Source organism: Nipponia nippon, unplaced genomic scaffold, assembly GCF_047370975.1.
Source record: "Nipponia nippon isolate SJK-2023a ecotype South Korea unplaced genomic scaffold, ASM4737097v1 scaffold_3, whole genome shotgun sequence".
Classification (NCBI taxonomy): domain Eukaryota; kingdom Metazoa; phylum Chordata; class Aves; order Pelecaniformes; family Threskiornithidae; genus Nipponia; species Nipponia nippon.
Window position 1 is genome coordinate 102,369,182 of NW_028262347.1, and position 21,105 is coordinate 102,390,286.

Genomic DNA, 21,105 nt, shown 5'->3' on the forward strand with positions numbered 1-21,105 from the left:
GTACCTTTTGTAGACTTTGTTTTTGCTCAAGTCAGGAACTCTTCCTGCAGCATAGCAGGTTTACTGTCATGCCTGCTATTTTCACGAACACTGGAATGAGTAATTTTTGCAGTTTGAGGAAACCGTCTCTGGAGATCAACATGTCCTGTGCTCCTTTGCCCTTCACAGCAACCTCTTATAGGACACCACTTACCAGTCCTCTAAACAAGGTAAAATTCTGGGCCTTAGTCTGCCAGTTGCCCTCCTCACTTCCCTCAGGATCGGAAACCCTACTATCTCATGGCCACTACAGCCTAGGCTGCCACTGACTATTACTTCCCTGATCAATTCATCTTTATTTGTAAGTAGCAGATCCAGCAAAGCATTTGCTCTAGCTGATCCTTCCAAAATCCAAGTCAAAATATTATCCCAAACACCCTGCAGAAATCTGCTGGATTGCTTGTATTCTGCTGTGCTGCCCTTCCAGCAGAGTGTTTCAAGTAGTCCCTGAGAACAAGGGCCTTCCACTAGCAGATGTCATCCAGTTACTTGGAAGGTTCATCCTCTTCCTTTTTTGATCAGGCTGTCTGTAATGCCAAATGCCCACCGTAGTATTTGTGATTGCTGCCCTACCTTCCGATTCTGAGGCATACGGACTCGACAAGCCTATCACCCATCCTGTAGCAGAGCTCCATGCTTCCAAGTCATTCCTTTGTGTAGAGCACAACCTCCCCTTCTTGGCTTCCCTATCTGCCCTTCGTGAAGAGACTGTTATCCATCTATTGCAGCAGTCCAGTCTTCTCAGCTACCTCACCGCATTTCTGTAACCCCATTGAGGTTACAGCTCTATGACAGAGTCTTCTAATTCCTCCTTTTTGTCTTCAGGACTTGAGAAATTGGAATAATGGGATCTCAAATGTAGTGCGAGAGGGCCCCCTTCCCCTGCCCAACCCAATCACATTGTCTCTTGCAAACCCCACTCTCCAGGAAGCCCAAGACCTGGACAGGTATTTATTCCCCTAGAAGGTCTGTCCGAGTTAGTTTCTGATGTGCCAGTGTGGTCATTCCAACTGGTACCTGTGACACATCACCACCATGGTTGTGTCAACTCCAAACAGCTCTCTGGACCCTCAGGACATGCCATTCTGGGCCAACTGTTCCATTAAACTGCCACGTTTGCACATCTTGGTCATTGGTGCTATCCACATGTTCGTTAAATAAGAAGCTGGACACAAGTCTACTCCACCTCACTTCAAGACTTCCTACTTGACAAGCAACTTTACCTGCTGTCTGTTGGTTCCCAACATAGTTCAATCACCTTCTGAACTAAGGATCCAGCAACATGCTCCCTCCTTCTATGCTGCGCTCCAAAATGCTCATAATTAATTAGGAACCAGATGAGTTGTACGCAAACTTCTTTCTCCTTAATCACTATCACACAGCTCTAAAATGCAGTATCTTATTCCATTTCCTACCATTTAGTCTGAATATTGCTCAGTACAATAAACTAATACAAACATTCTATCATATTTTACAGTGTACCGAGTTTACAGCAAAGCTTACTGCATTTGTATGTTTTTCTACTGTTACAAAAAAGTAAAAAAAATACTTTAAATAAGTACAGGTCTTCATTAAGTGTTAAGATAAACAATTATAAGAAACTTCACCAAGGAGCAAATATATTCTCCTTTAGGATTCATCTTGGAGAGCACTTCTATGGTCTTGTATCCAAAGGTTGGGGAAGGTTCAACACTTCTGTGGTTTTTCATATTAACATTGTAGATGCATTTCTGTCCATTTTAAACACTATTTTCCGATCAGGAAGTATTATACCTAGCATGAATATGCCCTCTAAACTATATATACTTGCAGCTGTTTAAACAACACATGACAGTCACAGGTATTTCAACTAATCGCTTGATCCAGAGCAATTACATAATAAACAGGAACATTTGGACCTCAGATGCATGGTGCATCTCTGCACCAGCTGTAGAGACTAAGTGCATTGCAAATGAGAGCAACAACACATGCAGTTAAGCATTTGGATCATATGGGTTATCCACCTCATCATGTTATGCACTCAAGCAGTCAGCAATGAAGTCCACTGATCTAGTCTATCTACCAGTGTAGTCAGATCAAAAACATCACCACTGACCAGAGCTGCTGGAGGGTAGCAAAGGGATAGGAACAGTGTACTGATGTCATGAAAATGAAAGTCAAATAGGAGCAGGTTGCTTGGATCGTAAGAACAGATTTTAGTCTACTGACCTTTCCCCAATTTTAGACTGAATGTAGCCTTCACAGCAGAAGTCCATTTAGAAACATACAGGCTACATCAGCAAAATGAGAAATTAATGCTATGCTAGCATTCTGGACTTCATTCTGATTTATAAGCATCGTACCTTTTCCTCATTAATTGTGTAACTACTTAAACTTGTCAATCTCAGGTTCATAGTTAGGCATACACATCACAGTCACACATATAAACGTTTACACATGCTTCCACACACAGCAAAGGTATCCCAACACCACTGAAGTAACTCTCATACAGAAGACAGAATCAAGATACTTATGAAAACTTTAAAGATGCCAATGCACTGCTGAAAACCCTGAGGAGACAAGAGAGCTGCAACAAAACCAACTACCAGAAGTTGGAAACAACTTGATCTGCTTCTCAGATGCCTCTAGTCATAAAATGGAGCCTTTGTGACAGTCGTAAGCAATAGTTTGTGCTCAAAAGATTGCCCTTATGTAATCAGCACTGTTCAACTCCTATTTATATTTTGTTAATATTTGTGTCAGAAGAAAACATATTCATGAGAATCTATCTAGAACAAAAGCAGCAACCAGTGAACTATTTGCCCTCGCATGTTCTGAGTTCTTCTCAGTCTCTTTAAAGGCCAGCCCCCCGATAAATTACCAGGCAGATGGAATCAAGCACTTTTCCATTAAACTTTGTTTTGTTTGAAACATAACCAAGTAAATTAAGTCCCTTAATATGGAAAGGAAGAACTCGTAAGTTTTCATGCAATGTTCTATATCAAACCAGAGATCTGAAAGAACAGCAAGTGCTAGTAAATGTTTTTATAATAAACCAGCATCTAAAGCGAAGATTTCCCTCAAACCAGCATTTCAAGTTATCCTAAGAGACTTCCTTTTGTCTTACAAAACATCTAATACTTTGTTTTGAAATTATGTGAACAAGTTGTGAAGACACACGTTCAAAAGGGTAGTCTGAAAAATCAAAACAGTGAGTATTCAGACAGGACAACTCAATGCAGTTAGGTCAGCTCAGCATTTCAAGTTCAGAGGTATGACCATGAGTGCAAAGCAGAAATAGGTGAGGTGAAAGTGTGAGCTTATTAAGACTTAAGATTCCTAAAACTGTAATTCACATTACTGTTTTTTCCATAACTATTCTGTGTGCCTCTGAACTGTTCTTATCTATGTCAACAGGAGGAAGGTCAAAGATAGAGGACCTTAAATAGGTGTTAGTACCCTTTTTGAAAACACTTTTGAGGCAGCTTCAAAGGACCCCAATGCCAAGATCCACACAAACACTATAAAAAAAAAGAAAGACTAGCTGTAACTTGAAATGCTTAGATCAGTGAACAACCTGCTACATTCTCTTTTCTTCTTTGTCTGGTTAAAGAAAAGCTTTCTTCGTGATGAACAGAGTAAGCCAAAGATTCTTTCATTATTGTTACAAGAAATAATACCAGCTCTCATTCCTCTCCCCATCCTCAAGTAAACTCAACACAGGGGGCCCGAAACCTTTAGTTCCTTTATAGAAAGCTTCACAGAAGAGGTTAGGGCTAAACAAATGCCCTTCATGAAGGGAAGGAAAGGTAAAGATGACTGCATTACAGTCAGACCAACAAAAGGCACCTTTTGAGTGAATTAATTGGCTAACACTTATTTTACCTGTGCCAGTTGCCAGTAAACCCCTTGAGTGGACATTCTGTGTACGAAATGGACTACTTACAAGCAGAGCGAAAGCATAAGCAACAGAAAAGGAATTGAAGTACCCTTAAAAGCAAGACTTGCATGCACAGAGGGCATCAGTCCTGACTACCAATCGGATGAACAAATTTGTCAGTAGGTTAAGTAGTTTAGAAGATCACTAACAAGACTGAACTGTTCTCGATTTTATAAGCAATGTTTTAAGTTATTATTTAAATTTACTTTTTTTTTTAAAATTATTAAATAAGTGACTCTGAACAGCAAATTGCTTACACCACTGTAACTGTTGGATGAATTTCCTTTAAGAACTGCCATTACCTTCTGGTGTTTGATGTTGACAGCACATGAATACCGTTGTTAAAAATATATCAAACATTCATATTAGAAAATACTACCTATTTGCCTTATAGGCTCTATGTACTCAATTGACAAGACAGGAAGATGGACCTAGGCAGCTATGCCTAATATGAAAAGTAAACTGAATATGCCCAGAACCTTTACATGGCACTGAGGTCAACCAGCACAGACAGATGGCATCCATACCATTAAGCTCTGACTCTCGGCTAGAGCGTTAACCTGCCTGTTAACATAATTCTCCCAGACTCATGGCTCAGGAAAGTTGCTATCACACTTGGGAAATGACAGATGCCCTGGACCAAAACTGTATCAGTTTTAACAGTTTTAGAGTAGATAACCAAGTTCCAGAGCCCAAGAGCTTTTCCTATCATTGTTTTATTCATACCTACAAAAGATAGCCTAGTAGTACTAAAGAACGTGAAAAAAAAAGCAAAATGGGGAGTCATTACTGAGAAATCAAAAGGCACATCTAGGAAATCACTGCTAATACTGTATTTGCTCAGGTAAGCGGTCATGACACACATATTTCGTAAGACACAACAGAAGATGCGAACTGCGTTTCTGTCTTACGTGAGTAGCACAACGTCATTGCTGTTCATTTGCTCTACTAAAGCATGCTGTAGAACAAGGAGTTACCTAAGTAAGATTTAGAAGAAAGAACCAACAGATGAAGGAGGTTATTAGGGAATCTCAGGGTGATACCTAGTTAGCCAGCAGATACAGAAACTGTGTGATAAAAAAAGCGCACATTATCTACCAAGCACTGAACACAAAAAATCCATCTATTACAGCACACTTCAAAAAGCTAGGCCCAAGACATGGCAATCTGCTAAATATCTACCATTACATTGATAAACAAGCAAAAAAAAAAAAAGTTTCTTTACAAGAAGGCAGAACTGCCTGATAAATGTGATGGCACTGGAAAAGAAAAACATCTATTAAGAAAGCCACAAAGGTATCTCATTGAGGTGAGATGTCTTGCTGTGCCTCAACAACAGGGTGACAGGCTAAAAAAATACCCACTTTGTCCACTGACTTGCTGCAACAAAACTACACTCTGCAGTCAAAAGCAGAAATTCCTGATCATTAAAGATGCACTACTTAATTAAAATCTGTTTTCAGCCACCAGTCTTCGGCAGATGGCTTCTCCTGTTCACTAATGCCCTATAAAGACAGCTTTGTCCAACAAACATTTGTTTTCATTGTTGCTGTGTTTGGCCTTGCCTTTTAGCTGTTTTCAATGCTATCTGAAATAAAGATGCTCTCCAGTTAAAACAGTCTTAGCTTCTGTATCTGAAGTGACATGCCTGATTTCTTTTGCAGTTCTGATAAATGCACAGTGTCTTGAAGCTATATAAAAACGATGCCAAGAAATCCCAAGAGGCTGATTTTCTTGGAATAATCTTAAGTCAACAAAGCTTGATTCAAAATCCATCTTTATTCCCCCCTCATCTAAATCTCAGCTTGACAGAATGTTCCTTATTAGTTACTTAGGAGAGGCCAAACCCATGCCTTCAGGTCAGCAACATAATCAATCATCAAAAAAAGAACATAAAATAAGCAGCAGCATTCAGGCTCTCTCACAAATTCACAGCTCCCACAGACAGACACTTTCAACTCTTAAAGAAGAAAAAAGGCAGGTAGTTCAACCTTTAATTTGGACACAATACATCTGTAAACACACCAACAAAAATGACCAGAAGATAGACACAGTGTTCTGTATTGGCGTACACAACTAAATCAGTCAACAGTAAAAAACCCAAAATGATTCAATATGGGCTACCACAAGTAATAAATGACACAGACCTGTTTTATACAGATCCTTAGATCTGTGGTGTTGACTTCATAAGCGTAGTTTCAGAATACATTTTTTCCAATAAAGCCTATTAAAAAAAAATCCTGTTCCTCTCCACCCTCAGCCTCTCATTCTCACCCTCTGTTGTTTGCCACGCCCTCCGCAGTAACAAAACAGTTCTTTCAGGATTGTAATGTGAGAAAGGGAATGCTGAAATGCTCTTGGTTAAAATAAATTTTATCTTAAAAAAAAAAAAGTCCCACTTCATCCCCATCTCAATTCTGTTTACAGAGCATAGCAAAGTATAACTGTAAACAGCTTCTTTTTAAAGTGTGTTTATTCCTAGATCATATTTCTGCTATGTTTCAATATTTGTTACAGCAAACTGTAAAACATCTTAACACCAGACTTTGGAAAAGAACAGCGTAAGGAAAGTTTACAGAAAGAGTTCATCATTCCACAGCCACCTTCTTTTTTTAAATGTTATTTCTACTTCATATTTGATTAAAGTACTTACACATTAACAACAACGACAAAAAAAACCAACAACAACAAAAAACCCCACCAAAACAAAAAACAACAAAACAAAACCAAACCAAAACCTTCTTCTGACTTTCCTGAAGTAGTTTTTCCAAAATATTTCTTTCTGGCCAAAGCATTATTTCCCATGACCAGATTAAGGGATTTAGACTATCAAGTCTATATAAAACATACCAAAAGAAGTAGATCCAACCACTACAGCCCACTGCAACTTGGGTCTAGCTCTAAATAGCAGGCAGGTATCAGAAGTGGTTCCCAGCAGTTCCATAAGCATACCAGAACATACATGCCATACATGTGAACACACTTCCTCTGATCTCTCCTAACAGATTTGCTCCATTACAGCATCCACCTTTACCTTTTTTTTTCCCCCCAGTCTGCTTTGTTTTCCAGAAGTTAATTTATGAATTCGTATAAAGAACCCAAGTTTTCTCAGTTCAAGGTCTGTGTCTTGTTCCCAGCTGAATAGAGTGTTTTAAATCAGTTACCCCCTCTCAACCTGTTACTACAAGGTAAGTCTACGCAGCTACTTAGAACAACACAAGCTAAGGCTACACAGCAAAGAAACTGTGCAAATTCATCATAATGAAGAAGAAAACTATATGTCTTTTCATTACTTCTGCCCTCTTTGGCCATTTTAGTGCTTCTGCTAATAGTCTGTCATTGTTTCTGTGTTCAAGTAATCTTAAAAGAACAAACAACACCATTTCCATACTGTAATGGCTTTGCTCATTTGCCTCATTCCAGCTTCCTACCAAAAAAGGAAAGCCCTTCAGTGAAGAAAATTTGTCACCTTTTCCAAGAGCTCTTCCTTTACTGACATACTTTCTCAGAGCCACTGTAAAAAGCGCAAGCAGCATTTTTACTCTATTCCACCACTTAATTCCAACGCATTTATTGTATTTAAAAAGAGAGTTACTCATCTTCAAAACAGGGATGATATTTTCTCACACAATAGTATCATCCACCAGCCTTATGTTGCCCTAAATGACACACCACATGTTAGTCCATTACTAGTTTCAAGTTTTGTTCAGCTTGATTTTTTGGGATGACCGCACAAACCTGGACCTTCACAAAAAGTCACTGCTTTTCACATTTCCACAGAGGAGTAACCTAATTTCCTGTTAAAGCAGAAAGCCTAAAAACACTATAGCAGGAACCAGAGATAAGAGAGTTACGAAATCAGTCTTTTGGCACAGCAACATTTCCAAACCTTCTTAACATACCAAGCATCACAAAGCCAATGTGGAAGATGGAACTAGAAGAAGAGCTCACTGTCCAAACAGCAACTAGCCATGGAAAGCTCAATCCTGACTCCTTCTGAAGACACTGCAAAAACCCAAGATGTAGTAATGGACATGACTGAGAAAACTAGGCCCAAAATTGTCTAAAATAAATTCTTACTTTAAATCAAAAATAACCTTTTGTCTGTATCAAAAGACAGAGCTTTTGAAGTATTGGAGCCATGAGGATGTCTGAAATCACTAGTTGATCGTAGAAGAGAAAATGCTGTTTGAATTGAGCATATTCAGAAATAAGCAGTTTTATTTTTGAATGATATCCATGTTTTTCATCAGGCTTAGCAGAAACCAAACCTCTTCCCTTTCACAGAAAAAATTATTTTACAGGCTAGACCACCTCTTTACCAAACTTGTAGAGAGAACAAAATTGCACTAAAGACCAGAAGAAAACCTCATACTCTTCACAATCTCCTTAAATTGTGCCTGAAGACTATCCTAGGTTTCATGCAATGCAGTTTTTTCAGCTTGTTTCAAAACTGTCTCAGAACTGCTAGCAGTAAGAAATAAACCCACTGTCAATACAGGTCTATGTTACATGCCGATGCTTGTGGGACAGCTCTTGTGCCTAAAGTCCTTCCCTGGACTCAATCCATAATTCTTATCACTTCTGCATGACTGAGCCCTAAGCAATGAAGATCTTCCACACTTGCATAGATAGATGCAGATCTTCTGAAACAAGTGCAAACTGGAAAGAATTAAAGAAAGCACTTTACAAAGATATTCATCCTCTTTTTGCCTGTTCACTGCTCCATCACCATCCCTTACTTCTCAATCAAAGTGCATACAGGATCATTACATGATCTGGGTTTAACAAACACCTTTGAAGACACTTGTCCTTACTCCCCACCCACTTTTAGCCCAGAATATTTCACAGATTTAGCTTTTGTGCACAAAAGCCCCTAAACAGTTGCATGTGGATAAGCAATTGTAGGAGTTTGCAGTGGAGGAGAAGACAGGACTAGAACTGAGATCAAAGAAACAGGCTGCAGTTCTAGATCTTCAGTCAAGTTCTTCAAAGCTGTAAACAGCAAATGAACACTCCACCCCACCAAATCTTCTTCTTGTTTGCTGAGCCATTTGCTATTGAGAAGCAATGTAGGGTAATGAATGTTGCCACTAACCTAACTGACTTTGAGCAAAGAAGTGGATCGATCTCTCAGTTACCAATTTATAAATATCAGTAATGGTACTGACTTCCTTTATCAATTGCTGTGATGCTTACTCGTTAAAAGTATTTAGGAGGAAAGACATAACTTATCATTAACAGCTCATTTTCCCTTTACTTGCAGAGTCAATTTTTTGTTCTTCTCATCCCTTGGAAACTTGCCTTCCCTGGTGTTATACATTAGCTGTTGCACAAGTGCTGCTACTGCTGGTACTCTGCTGCTTCTGCAAATCAGGACTTGAAGATTTAGTCACCTGTTTGAATGGGACAAGAAGAAAATACTTGACGAAGAAACAGATGTGGGGAAATGGGCAAACAAGGACATTTAACAGAGCCACTTTTCCTACACCAGAATACAACTCCTCAAGTAATATAAATTGTTTGTTTCTTCCACTGCCAGGCTTCAATTGTCTTTCCCTATCATGGTCTCCTCACAAAAAAACTGAGCTACATATCCCAGAAGGGAATCAGGGGTTAGTTCAAGCTAATAGAAAGAAAAGCCATTAAAAGTTGCACACAACAAATGATACAAAAGGTCAAAAAGTCAGCACCAACTTTCCCAAACATACAAACAAGTGAAACAAACAAACAAAAAAAAACATACACCCAAAACAAAACAAAGAACATAAGTAGCCCAAATAGAATCCCAGCATCATTAAAACAGGCTTCCTCTTTCAGGCAAGAATACTTATTTCACAACGAACAGATAAACCAGATGAAAAGAAGGAATTCTGAAGGGGAGGAAGAAACTGCTACAATCAATTGGACCAGAAACACCCTCAAGATAAACAACAAAAGGCTATCAAGGACTTTGCTCCTCAGCGTTGAACCCAGTTGTTACTGTGATGCAAATGAACCATCAACATACTAGCCAGCACAGTTGGAAAGGTTTATCCTAATACTGCCACGTGCATTTTTTTTCCCTCCAACTGCTGCTGTGCCTCCAGAATGGAATTTGCAATCCAGTAAGCAGAAATATGGTACTGTGATGAGATGAGCTTTGTGAGCACGTGTGAATCAAAAGGTTGCTTTAAACTTACAGAAAACAAATACGAAATACTGTAGTATTCCATTCTAGTAATATTGAACTCTGTGTGTTACATATGCCAAATAAAGAAATACTCATATTTTTTGGCACTGCCGCCTAAAGAATGGAAATAGAAAGCATATGAAGATTCTAGGCTTTGTGAGAGCTCAGATCAAGAAAGTAAAGAAAAACTTCTTGTCTAGAGAAGCTGCTGAAGTTTATAAAACAAATGTGACTGAACAGAGAGGAGCAGCTACAACACTGGAGCTTCAGCATTTGCACTGTCAAAACCACAACAGCAGTGCAGGCTGAACTGACAGAGAACAGGTAAACACTCGCCCAAATGCAAGTATATATAATCCTCATGACAGGAATGATAGCTGTGTGTCACCGCAAATGGACTCATACGTGGACATGAAGTGAAACAAACCCAGAATGGGATCTTATACAATAACACCCCAAATACCACACACCTTACCAGGCTTTAAAAACGAGAACAGGTACAGACACATATATTATGTTTTTAAAAACAACATTTCTATTTAAATGACCCACGACATACAGAAAACTACACATCAAATTTTTGTTGAAGATGACCAAGCTAGAGAACTCAAGCATTTTACGGCACAATTTTTTCTCACAGAAGTTATTCTTCCTAAAAATCTTTTTTCCACATGTGAGATTATAGATTGCTGAAGAGATAGACAGATAGACAAAGCTTTATGTTGGCGTCTACAGAGTAAGAACTAATAGTATTATCAGTTTCTATTTGAAATACAGCTAAGTTTAAATGTAGTGAGCAAAAAGTTAAGCTGGGGGGTGGGGGTGGGTAGTCAATGGCCAGACAACAAATACTTATTTTTCTTTTAGCAAAATAAAATAATTTATTTTCCCTCCCAAGTTATAGGATGAGCACATAAACTCATCTGTAAAGATTAAATTAGTTCAAGACAAAAGAATACATCACAATCTGAACAAACAAATCCATTTCACTTACCGAAAAAGAAGCAAATTCTGTACCACAAACTACGTTTTCACCAGACTGCTGACAAAGTAGAAGTTGCGTAGTGGCTTAAGGCTGCATTCTTTCCAGCCTTTCTAACCGTCAAGTGTCGAGATATATACAAAGTAATGTGAGCAGTCAACTGCTTGCACACAGTTCTTGAGACATTCCCTTTTGTGGTTTGTAACTATAATTTTCGGAAAATTACTTGCTCAGTTACATTTTTATTATTTTAGTCTAAAAACTGTTCTGGTTACTGTTACAAAAAAGATAAGTACCAGTGACTGCTCCACAGAACTCAAAATAGAGCAGGTTAGATGTGTTACCCACATGACAAATGAAGACTTAACATTCAGAGCATAAAATTTATCTTCCAATAATTTTATGAGAACATGACAATCTAGATAATGTTACTCACAAAAAATGTTTTAAACTATTATAAACTTGGTCTGTTCAAGTTTAGAATAGTAACTGGGGTTTTGCTATATCCCATCTTCTCAGGCCAGTTGGAGCAACTTATTCTCAGGAGACCACAAGCAAACAGAAAGGGTGAAGTACAAAGAAGAGGGCAGTCAGTCAGTTACAACATAGGAGGTAGAAACACAAATAAAATTCCAAGAAAAAAAACCTAAATAACTGATTTTGAGGGTTTTTTGTATGAAGACAGATTTGGGACTCACTAATCCAGATGAGGTTATGGTTGCCCCATTTAATGGCATTCAGACTCCATCCGGCAAAAGTATATAAATACAACCTAGGAAAACAAGCCTTGAAGTTTTACTTTCCTTTCTACACCTAGGAAAAAACAGCCACAAGCAGTTCTCTCACTACCTTGCATTTAGTTTCCACTTCACTCTCACTACAGAGCCAAGACTTTCTCTGTCACCTCTTGGTTCTTCATTCTGTTGGAAACTGAGAGAGTCTGATTCCCAGTTAGTTACGGGAACTTCTGTCCGGAAGACAAAGGGAAAACACTGTGGAAAGGCACTGCAGGACTGACTGCGTGCTCATAAAGCGGGCAGTCTGTTAGCTACAAGCAAATGCTAAAGCTAGTCTCTGGACTATGCCCAGCATGTATACAGCTGCAGCCTATACCTGTGATATAAACACACCTGCAAAGAGGAAACACATAAGAATAGCACCAGATAAGCTTCAAGCTAAGGATACCATTAGGTCACGTTGCAAGCCACCACAGAAATCCTAACGATTCAAATAAGTCAATGTGCTTCCAGATTCTTCCAGAAAGGTAGGAGGGACAGAACACCCTACTGATTTTTCCAGATTAAGTAGCACATGGCACAGTAACAGACAGAGCACAGATCCAAAGAGACATGGCATATCTATATCCAGACCTTCTGTGGAATCCACAGGTTTCATAGCTGTGCCATCGCTTTTGTAGAAATAACTATCACAAACTCAACCAGAACAACGTTTATTGAGAATGCTTTTTCTGAAAGACACCACAGAGTAAAAACCAAGGAAAAAGCCTAGAAGTACTTACCAGTTGTGCCCAGTAAGAGTTCCCCATCTCTTTTGCAAGAACAGATCCTAAACCTAAAATAGGGCCAATTTCTACCTAAGTAAGCTTAAAGTTCACTCTGCAGTTCCAGAAATATGTGGTACTTCTCACTGCCTTTCCTAAAAGGTTGCAGAAGGCACACAATGGAACAGCTGCTGTGTTCCGCTCCAGTGATGGGTGCATTTCAATGGTGGATTAAGTGGTACAGAACCATCCTTACCTAACTCACAGGGGTATACTGAAGACTGTTTATAAAGCCATACAGTGATGAGACTAAGTATCTTTATGAACTCTAGCGCAGCCATGCTGGGTAGAACACTACATGACACAGAACTTGGAAACCCTACAGTTACAAATTATTTTCTTTGTCCTGCTGTTATACTGCAATGTATTTTTATTTGCATTTTAATGTTCTGCATACACCTTCAGGGCAGGTATCCTATTATCTTAACTATCTCTATTGTCATGTAATTCTACAGTGCTTTAAAAAAACATCAGTAAGAATGAAAACTAACCACATACAATATACACGAATTCCTTACCATCCTCCCTCTAAATTACAGTGGCAAGTGGGATTCAGTAGTCCTGAGGACACTTAGCTGAGAAGTTTCTCTAGATGATTTTGTTTGGAGTTTCATTGCAGCTTAAAGATTTGGGGAATAACAAATCTATATTCAAACAAGCGTGCCTGAAGCTTTCTAACAGGTCAGACAACTCAGCAAAATAAAGCAGCAAGTACATACACAGCCATGAGCACCTACGCTTTTTTTGGTAACAATTTCCACTAAAGAAATTATGAACTTTAAGACAAAAACCATAAGACATTCCTTCTATGTAGCAATTCTTCAGCTAAAACAGTTCTTTAGCTAAAAGAAGATATAAATTAGAAATATTAGAATGTAGAGAATGCCTTGGACTAACACCTTCTTAGCTTTAATCACAAATAATTGCCTCTTCTTATACTAATGAGCAAGGCAAAATGGAAAGTAATTTAGACAATTCATTCAGGGTAATAGCTTTGTTAGCTAATATTACTGCTGAGAGATTCATTCTCAATTTCCTCGAGTACAATAACAGCAGCAGTAAGTTTTTCACTTCAGGGAGCTTTTCTATCCTAAGTAAATATAAACAGAAATCCCATTATCTATTGATAAAAACAACAAAGCAAGTTAAATAAAGTTTCATATGTTATAATTTCTTATAACAGCCATCAGCTCCCTGGATCACAAGTGTAAATAAAACACTTCACTTACTGAAATCAATGAGAAACCTTCCAAATCCTTGCCTTTGGTATTGGGGCATGATCATTATGCAGGAGACATTGTACTTCTGCTGGCAAAGCTTTTCCTGTGGGAAGGAGAAACAGATCAAGTATGTCAAAGCACTGCTGAAGTGGGCAATTGCCTGCACCTGCCACTGTCCTGGTAAAATATCCCAATAAGGTGAACAGATGTATTGGGTCAGTACCAAAGTCAAATAATTCCATGTTAATATTTCATTATAAGAAGGAAGTATCAAACATACCCTTCAAAATATTTTTTTATTAGTTAACTACTCAGCATCTTAAAAATTAAATACATTGTCTAAGCAGCATAATGAAGTTTAAGTGCTGTAAAGGAGGAGGACGGGCGGAAGAGGGAAATATTTTCATGCTTCACTGACTGTTCTGTCAAGGATATAGAAGTAGAAAATAATATCCATACACATGGTGAAGTTGTATTTTGTGCAATTGCTACACCAAGTGCCTGGTGTTTTCCATCTTTATTTTGTCTTATCTCTCTGAATGAATATGGGGTCGGGGTGGAGGGGAGGAACCCCATACCCATAGAACTAAGAAGTCTTACTTGAAGCACACTAACTTTTTCAAAGCTGAATGCGTCTCATCTGAATCCAAATTAAGGCAGAATGCTCAGAAGCCAGAGCTCTTTCAGACAGAATGAAGTCACAGAACATACAGGCAATGGAAGCAAATATTACACTGATTGTTTAAGACAACAGAAGGAAGAATCTAAACTAGGAAGCTGTTCTAACAATGTAAGGTTATAAGTTCTTTCAGATTTATTGATAAAAAGGAATAGCCTTGAAGCCTTGTTACCTTTAAAAGATTACACACACAAAAAAAACCCCGAAATCAGCACTAGGTAGTTTTGACGGAGACCAAATAAATCAACCAAAAATATCCAGGTCAGCATAACTGACAAGAAGTTGTGGCAAGCACACAGATAGTTTAAGACACCACCTATCACTTCAGCCTCCACACATAAGATGACACAGACCAGTGATGACACTGACAGAATCACATGCCAGTAGGTTAGTTTCCAAACATTTCTTCAGCTGTGAGAGCAGATACCCATGCCGTATTTTGCAAGGTTTCTTAATTTCTATGGTATGGTGAAGTATTTTCTCTGTACAGGCTTCCCAAACTCTCAAGACTGCTGCTAGTAACAAGTTCACATCCTGGCAACGTATTTGTAATCAGGGAAGAAAAGCCAGAGCATTTCTGCCAGCCAGAGTACACGCAGACCTTTGTTTAAAAAGGGGGCGGGGGGGAACACGACACGGATGGGGACAGGGACGGGACGGACAACACACATGTAATTCAGAAATAATTTCAGTAGTTCAGTGGAATTTGAGATGAGGATTTTTTTTCCTAAGTTTTGGTAGCTAAAACATTTGTGATCATCAGGTGTGACAAACAGACTGGACAAAAGAAACAGGGGTGAAGCAGGGGAAGAAAATGCATTCTTGAAGGAACGAAAAAAGGAACAAACATCAAGACAGACTCATCTTAACACCTGCAGTACCTTAAATAAATCTGCTAGAAAATACTTGCCTATATCAGAGTTGACATGTTTGTAGGCCACAAGAACTTCTGACTGACATAAAAGAAAGTGCAAACTGTGCCTACACATCTCACTGTTAGTTTAATCCCAGCAACACCCACATCATAGTAGACCTGGTCAGACCCCCAAGAGATCACTGTAACATGCAGGTACTCTGACATGATTTTTAGACTTCTTTAAAATAATATCTTCATATGTATCACTTCTTAAAGAAAGAAAACTATGTACTGAAGGTGGTGGTGATACCAGGGGCAAGAAGTACTGAATTTCTGAGTAACTATACCAATTCACCACATTTCTTATGGACAAATTGACTAATGGAAGCTTTTCCTATTGCAGAAACATCTAATTATACCTCACCGTTATTTTTGGTCACCTTTGTCAAGACGGTCCACATAAGTATTATTTTTGTCTATAGCAGCCATCTATTGCTTTAAAATTCAAAGCAAAACCACAACCAGTAAAGACGTCCACTCTAAAGAAGGCATCCACCATAAAGTTAGGCACTGCATTCTTACACTCGGGGCAATGAGTAACTGCATTAGATCAGACTGTACACAAGAGATGAACACAGATGGCCATTTATGTCTAAATAGCCAGCTTGAACTGCTAGCAGTAAAATCATGAAAACACATCAACATTTCAAATACCTAGCCCTTTTAGAAGTCAGACTTGGTATACTATTGCAAAAATGGTAGGGGGAGAAAAAAGATTTAATTTTCAACTGAAACCACAACACATCCTGGAAAACAAAACCAAAACAAAACCAACGAAAAAATCCTCAATGCATGTGGCTGAATGCACATACAATTTCTCAATTTGCATCGGCCTTTGAGACAAGAAAGTACAAGTGTATTTAAGACAACACACATTATATTTGAGATTTATAGAGATTTAAAGCTTCTAAATTCTTTTTCTTTGCTGTTGGCACAAATATTAAGGAGAACAGGAAATTACAAATGTTAAAAACAAACAAACAAACAAACAAACCTTTTTTTTTTTTTTTTTTTTACCTTAGAGAAATATCCAACCAAATGGCAGCCTTTCTCATCATTTTTTGTAAGGACATAGAAGAGGAACGGTTCAACATCATAATACAAGGTTTTGTGGTCCAGAAAGAGCTTAGCTAACAAACAAAGATTCTGACAATAAATTTTGCTCACATTTCCATCAACCTAGAAAGCAAGACAGATGCAGTTATTTCCAATGCCACCAACATGTTAGGACAAAACAACTTCTTGAATCAATCATATCCTAGAAAGAAACATGAACAAGATGGTGTTACAGAAAAAAAAAAAAAAACACATTAAGGTTCAGAAAAGAAATGCCCCAGATTCTTGTTAAGTAAGAATTCTCCAGTTAGTACTGATTACTTTGCATTTGTAAGTATCCTCCAAGGATCCGGATTTATTCAACAAAGTAACTTCACTTTTTAATTGTTCAAGTTAGACTTACCTTTTTCACTTCATTCCTGGAATGAAAATGAATGACTGGCAGACAACAAAAATGTACTAGTTAAAAATACATTAAACTGTGGTTTGCTAGAAGGCAGTGGTGTACAACAATTTAAAAAAAAAAAAAACAAAACAAAAACAAAACAAAACAAAAAAACAACAACAACAAAAAAATGAAGTATATTACATTGAATCCTTAAGGTGTGAGGCCAATGAATGAGTTGCCAATTACGTATCAATCAAAGCAATGTTTTAGATAAATTAGACAAGACAAAATTTCTATGCTAGACTAAAATGCTATTGAGCAGGAGAAGTAAATTTTCAGGCTAAGTACTACAATTAGTCTAGGTATGTTACGAGTGTAAAGCATCAAGCTGTGACTCAGACAGCTACAGAAAAGCCAGACACAGATGCAGATTTCTTAGATCAATTAGTTACTCCCTGAAAAGGACAGCTCAGTGAAAGGCAACAGCATTTTTGAAATAATCTTCTTAATGGAAAGGCCTGCTTGTACTGATGTTCTTTGATAAAGTCACTAGCTGTATTTCATTCACAGAGAAAGCCAAATGGTATGCACACCATGCTGAAAAAGAAGCCATGTTCTATTCTAGTTTGTTTTTAGTAAGAATCCCAGTTACAAATCTCAGTAAAACCCAACCTTTTGGATATATTTAGGGATTTCAAGGTGACTTCGGTAGTATAGTTTCATTACATGGATTAAAGAAAAATATTTAATGGACAGCTACTGCTCCTAAAGGCATCAGAATGAACTTGCATACAGCACATGAGAACTTATCAAATACATTAAGCTCTCATACAACTCACTCCATTTGTCCAGATGCTTTTTATTCCTTTTCACACTTACTAGCAAGTGTGCAAATTAAATGTAGACATTAACCATGTAGGAATCGTCACTGGCTAAGCCATAAGCCTGAAAATTATGTAAGCTACCTTCTTCAGTAAGAACATTTGTACAGAAATGTAAAAAACTCCTTAAATTCCATGCAAACACAGCTTTGTTCGTCAGTTTTCAATGTGTGTGTGTGCGCGCGCGCAACTTCAAAAGCAAGCATCTGTCAAGAGTTTCTTGCATACAGCATAAGAGTAAACTATGTCAAAGTCTTCTCTCAAATCTGTCAAAGTCATGCTATGGGTAGAGGAACATAAATCTTAAAAGCCAAACTCATTTCTATTTCTCTCAAAAACAGAAAGCATGAAGGAGACCAAAAACCCTTCATTCTGTCAAACAGAAAATGGGTGCACAGAATTCCTGAAAGTATGTGTGAGGAAGGACATCAACACATAAGTAAGTTTCTACAGTTATCAGAGTAACAACTGACATTAACCTTGGAAATTAAAAAAAACACTTTTTTTCAGAAGTCTTAACATAAGTGCTTATTGAAGCACCTAAACTAGAGAAAGGGAATTAAAGCAGTGGAGAAAGAGTTGGGACATTGCTTTCACACACATCTTGTTTTCCATGTGTTTTTTGTGTTGATGCCCCCCCCCCCCCCCTTAGAGCTGTGTATATATATATTTATTTTTTTTTTAAGAAGTTTTTATTCACATGTTGGCAGTAGCTAATGAAAACAAACTGGAAAGCAGAATTTGCCTATTGTATGCTGCGCAGCTCTTAACATCTGCTAATAGAGAAAATGTAAGTTATTTTGGACTGACTAGGACAATTTTGTTTCTTGATAGGAAAAGAGTTTAAGTCCGTTTACAACTGAAGTCTTTTGCTGGCAGATCTACAATCTTTATAAAAACTGCCTAAGTCAGGAAGGAAGCAATCTTGATGCAGATAGCTATTTTTTTTTAATAGCACAAAACCAAACATGTCAACCAAATATTAAGATCTCGTTCTAATTTAAGTAAGAACTTCAAGACTGCATCTACCATTGTTTGAACAGATAATGGCAATGACCAAGCACAACAGACATTTACACAATATGAAAAGACAAGTTTCAAGCAGAATCTATGATACCTGCAATTAAAAAGAAGTTATCAATATACACATCAAATAGTGCTGTTGATAAAGAGCCTCAAAAGAAGTCCTAGTACCCCCGGCAGTCTTTTCTGTTAATGCAATCGGTAACACCTATTGAGATATAGGAACCTGGAGGTTAATGCATAGCTTTAGCAACTGCAGGCATGCTATTTGAAACACAGAATTCTGCTGTCCAGGATATCCTTAAAACCCCAAACTTTAACAGAACTAATCTCCCAAGACATTAATTTTTATTATAAAAGAATACATATCCACAAGCTCAACTCTGGACTCAAACATCCAATAGGAAGGCAAAAACTACATTTGTATTTTCAGAACAATACACAAGAAACTGCTTTGCTTGCTTTTGTACATTGGAAGCATCTACATTATGATTAGTATTCTCCCTACACCCAAGATACTCAAATAGCCAAAAATGAATGGGTGCAAGAGGTACTTTTGCTGAGAAGGGAAAGGCAATCCAGTCAAAGAGCTTCCACTGCAGTCCCCATCTAAGATGCATGATATACAAGTATCTTCAGAGGTTGGGTAATGCATGAAGTACAAGTAAAGAAAGTAAGAACTGTGAGAGAACGTGGCAGGGTGGAACAGGACAGAGAAGACTGACTTATTTTTGCAGTATAAGAAGAATCTTCAAGGAAGTATTTAAGTATGTTAAAGTTTTCACTAGTTCTACAACTGGTCTGTAATGCCTACAAACCAGTTGCTTTCAGAAATTTAGATTTTGATATACCTACCTCAAATACTGAAAGGTCATTTCTTCTGTAGATTTCATTGGCTGGAGGATGAAACCAGCCACATTTCTTTGAGTGCCTTAACAAAATGTTTTTACTTTTCATGTATTTAAGACAGAATTCACACAGGTAAAGCTTTGGTAATCTGTATGAAAATTAGAAAGATATTTTATAGAAAAAAATTGTTAAATTCTGTAAACAAAAAAGTTACCACAAAGCAAAAGGCCCTCTCCATTTAAATATAAGGTACCACGAGTAAATGCTGCTTCAGTTAAAAAAAAAAAAAAAAATTATCACATTAGAGTGAATGATTAAACATACACATCAGTCATTAGAAAAGGAATATAAGAAAAGATCAGATTCAACCAATCACAATGAACCTAGTTCAATAGAGTTAGACTGTGGTCAGCTGTTTTGTGGTCCAGCCTCCGGTAGATCTCAGTTACTTGCCCCTTCCCACATTCCACCTAAGCTTTTGCTGTGGTCAAAAAGTAGGCATGCTAGAGTACATACCTCAAATTTCACCCTCCTTCTTCCAATAAAGACAAAGGAGGCACACAGCAGAATACAGGGAATCTCCTTCCCTTTAATTTTCCTTATTTTGCACATAAGGAAGGCTAGGAGATGATTTTTCTCTCCACTGTCTTCGAAATACTTGGGTGGGAAAGCAAACTGTAGTAGGACAGTACCCCCTCACCTCCACCGAAACTACCACTTTAGTTGAGCACAGAAGCCCATCCAGTTTGCATATAGGCAAAAAGTTTCCCTTCCACACACCTCCACAACACAGGCAACATAAATGATTGTACTCCTCCAGGAAGGATTCAGTTCAGACTACATACAAGTAAACCACATGCCCCATGTAAGACAATGCTGACTAGTGTTCTACATACCAGCAACTGCTCCTTTCAGTGAATTTTATGGCTATTTACCTTCATTTTTAAACTACTGACACAATGGAAGACTGCTGCAGAAATTTAATTAATCTACAAAGTTTTAGAGCAGAGGATAGTCTTTATCTGCTGTGAAGCTACTGGCACATCCTGGGATCATGCTGGGATCATAGCCATGGTTTACACTACTCCAGTATTCTCAGAAAGTTTATCAACCACATAAAAAGTAGTTTGAACTGTTTGTTCCACAACATAATCCCACTGCACTCAGGGCTGAGAACCACACTGCCTCCTACAGATGCCATCCCACTGTTGCCTCATATTAATAATTATCCATCATTATGCCTCTATCTGGGATTAATTTACTTGATAGAACAGGTAAACTCTCTCTCTTTCACAATATGATATAAATTGAGGGAATAAAAAAGTAACTGAAATAAAACATTAACAATATAAAAGCAGCGGTAATAAGAGGAAACAGAAGTGCTCTCTACACTTTTTTTAGCCCTTGATTTTTATATTAC

The 21,105-nt window shown here is 37.9% G+C and overlaps 1 protein-coding gene across 7 annotated transcripts in view; it reads right to left on the reverse strand.

Moving 5' to 3' along the window:
- The window catches only part of KAT6B (lysine acetyltransferase 6B), a 118,456-nt gene that overhangs the window by 19,673 nt on the left and 77,678 nt on the right, over positions 1-21,105 (reverse strand). For all 7 annotated transcript variants that reach the window (XM_087766398.1, XM_087766399.1, XM_087766400.1 and 4 more), the window contains exons 10-12: positions 19,692-19,833; positions 16,506-16,667; positions 13,903-13,996 (exon numbers count right to left, since the gene is read on the reverse strand). In XM_087766398.1, coding sequence (XP_087622524.1) covers positions 13,903-13,996; positions 16,506-16,667; positions 19,692-19,833 — 398 coding nt within the window. The remainder of the gene's footprint in view (positions 1-13,902; positions 13,997-16,505; positions 16,668-19,691; positions 19,834-21,105) is intronic.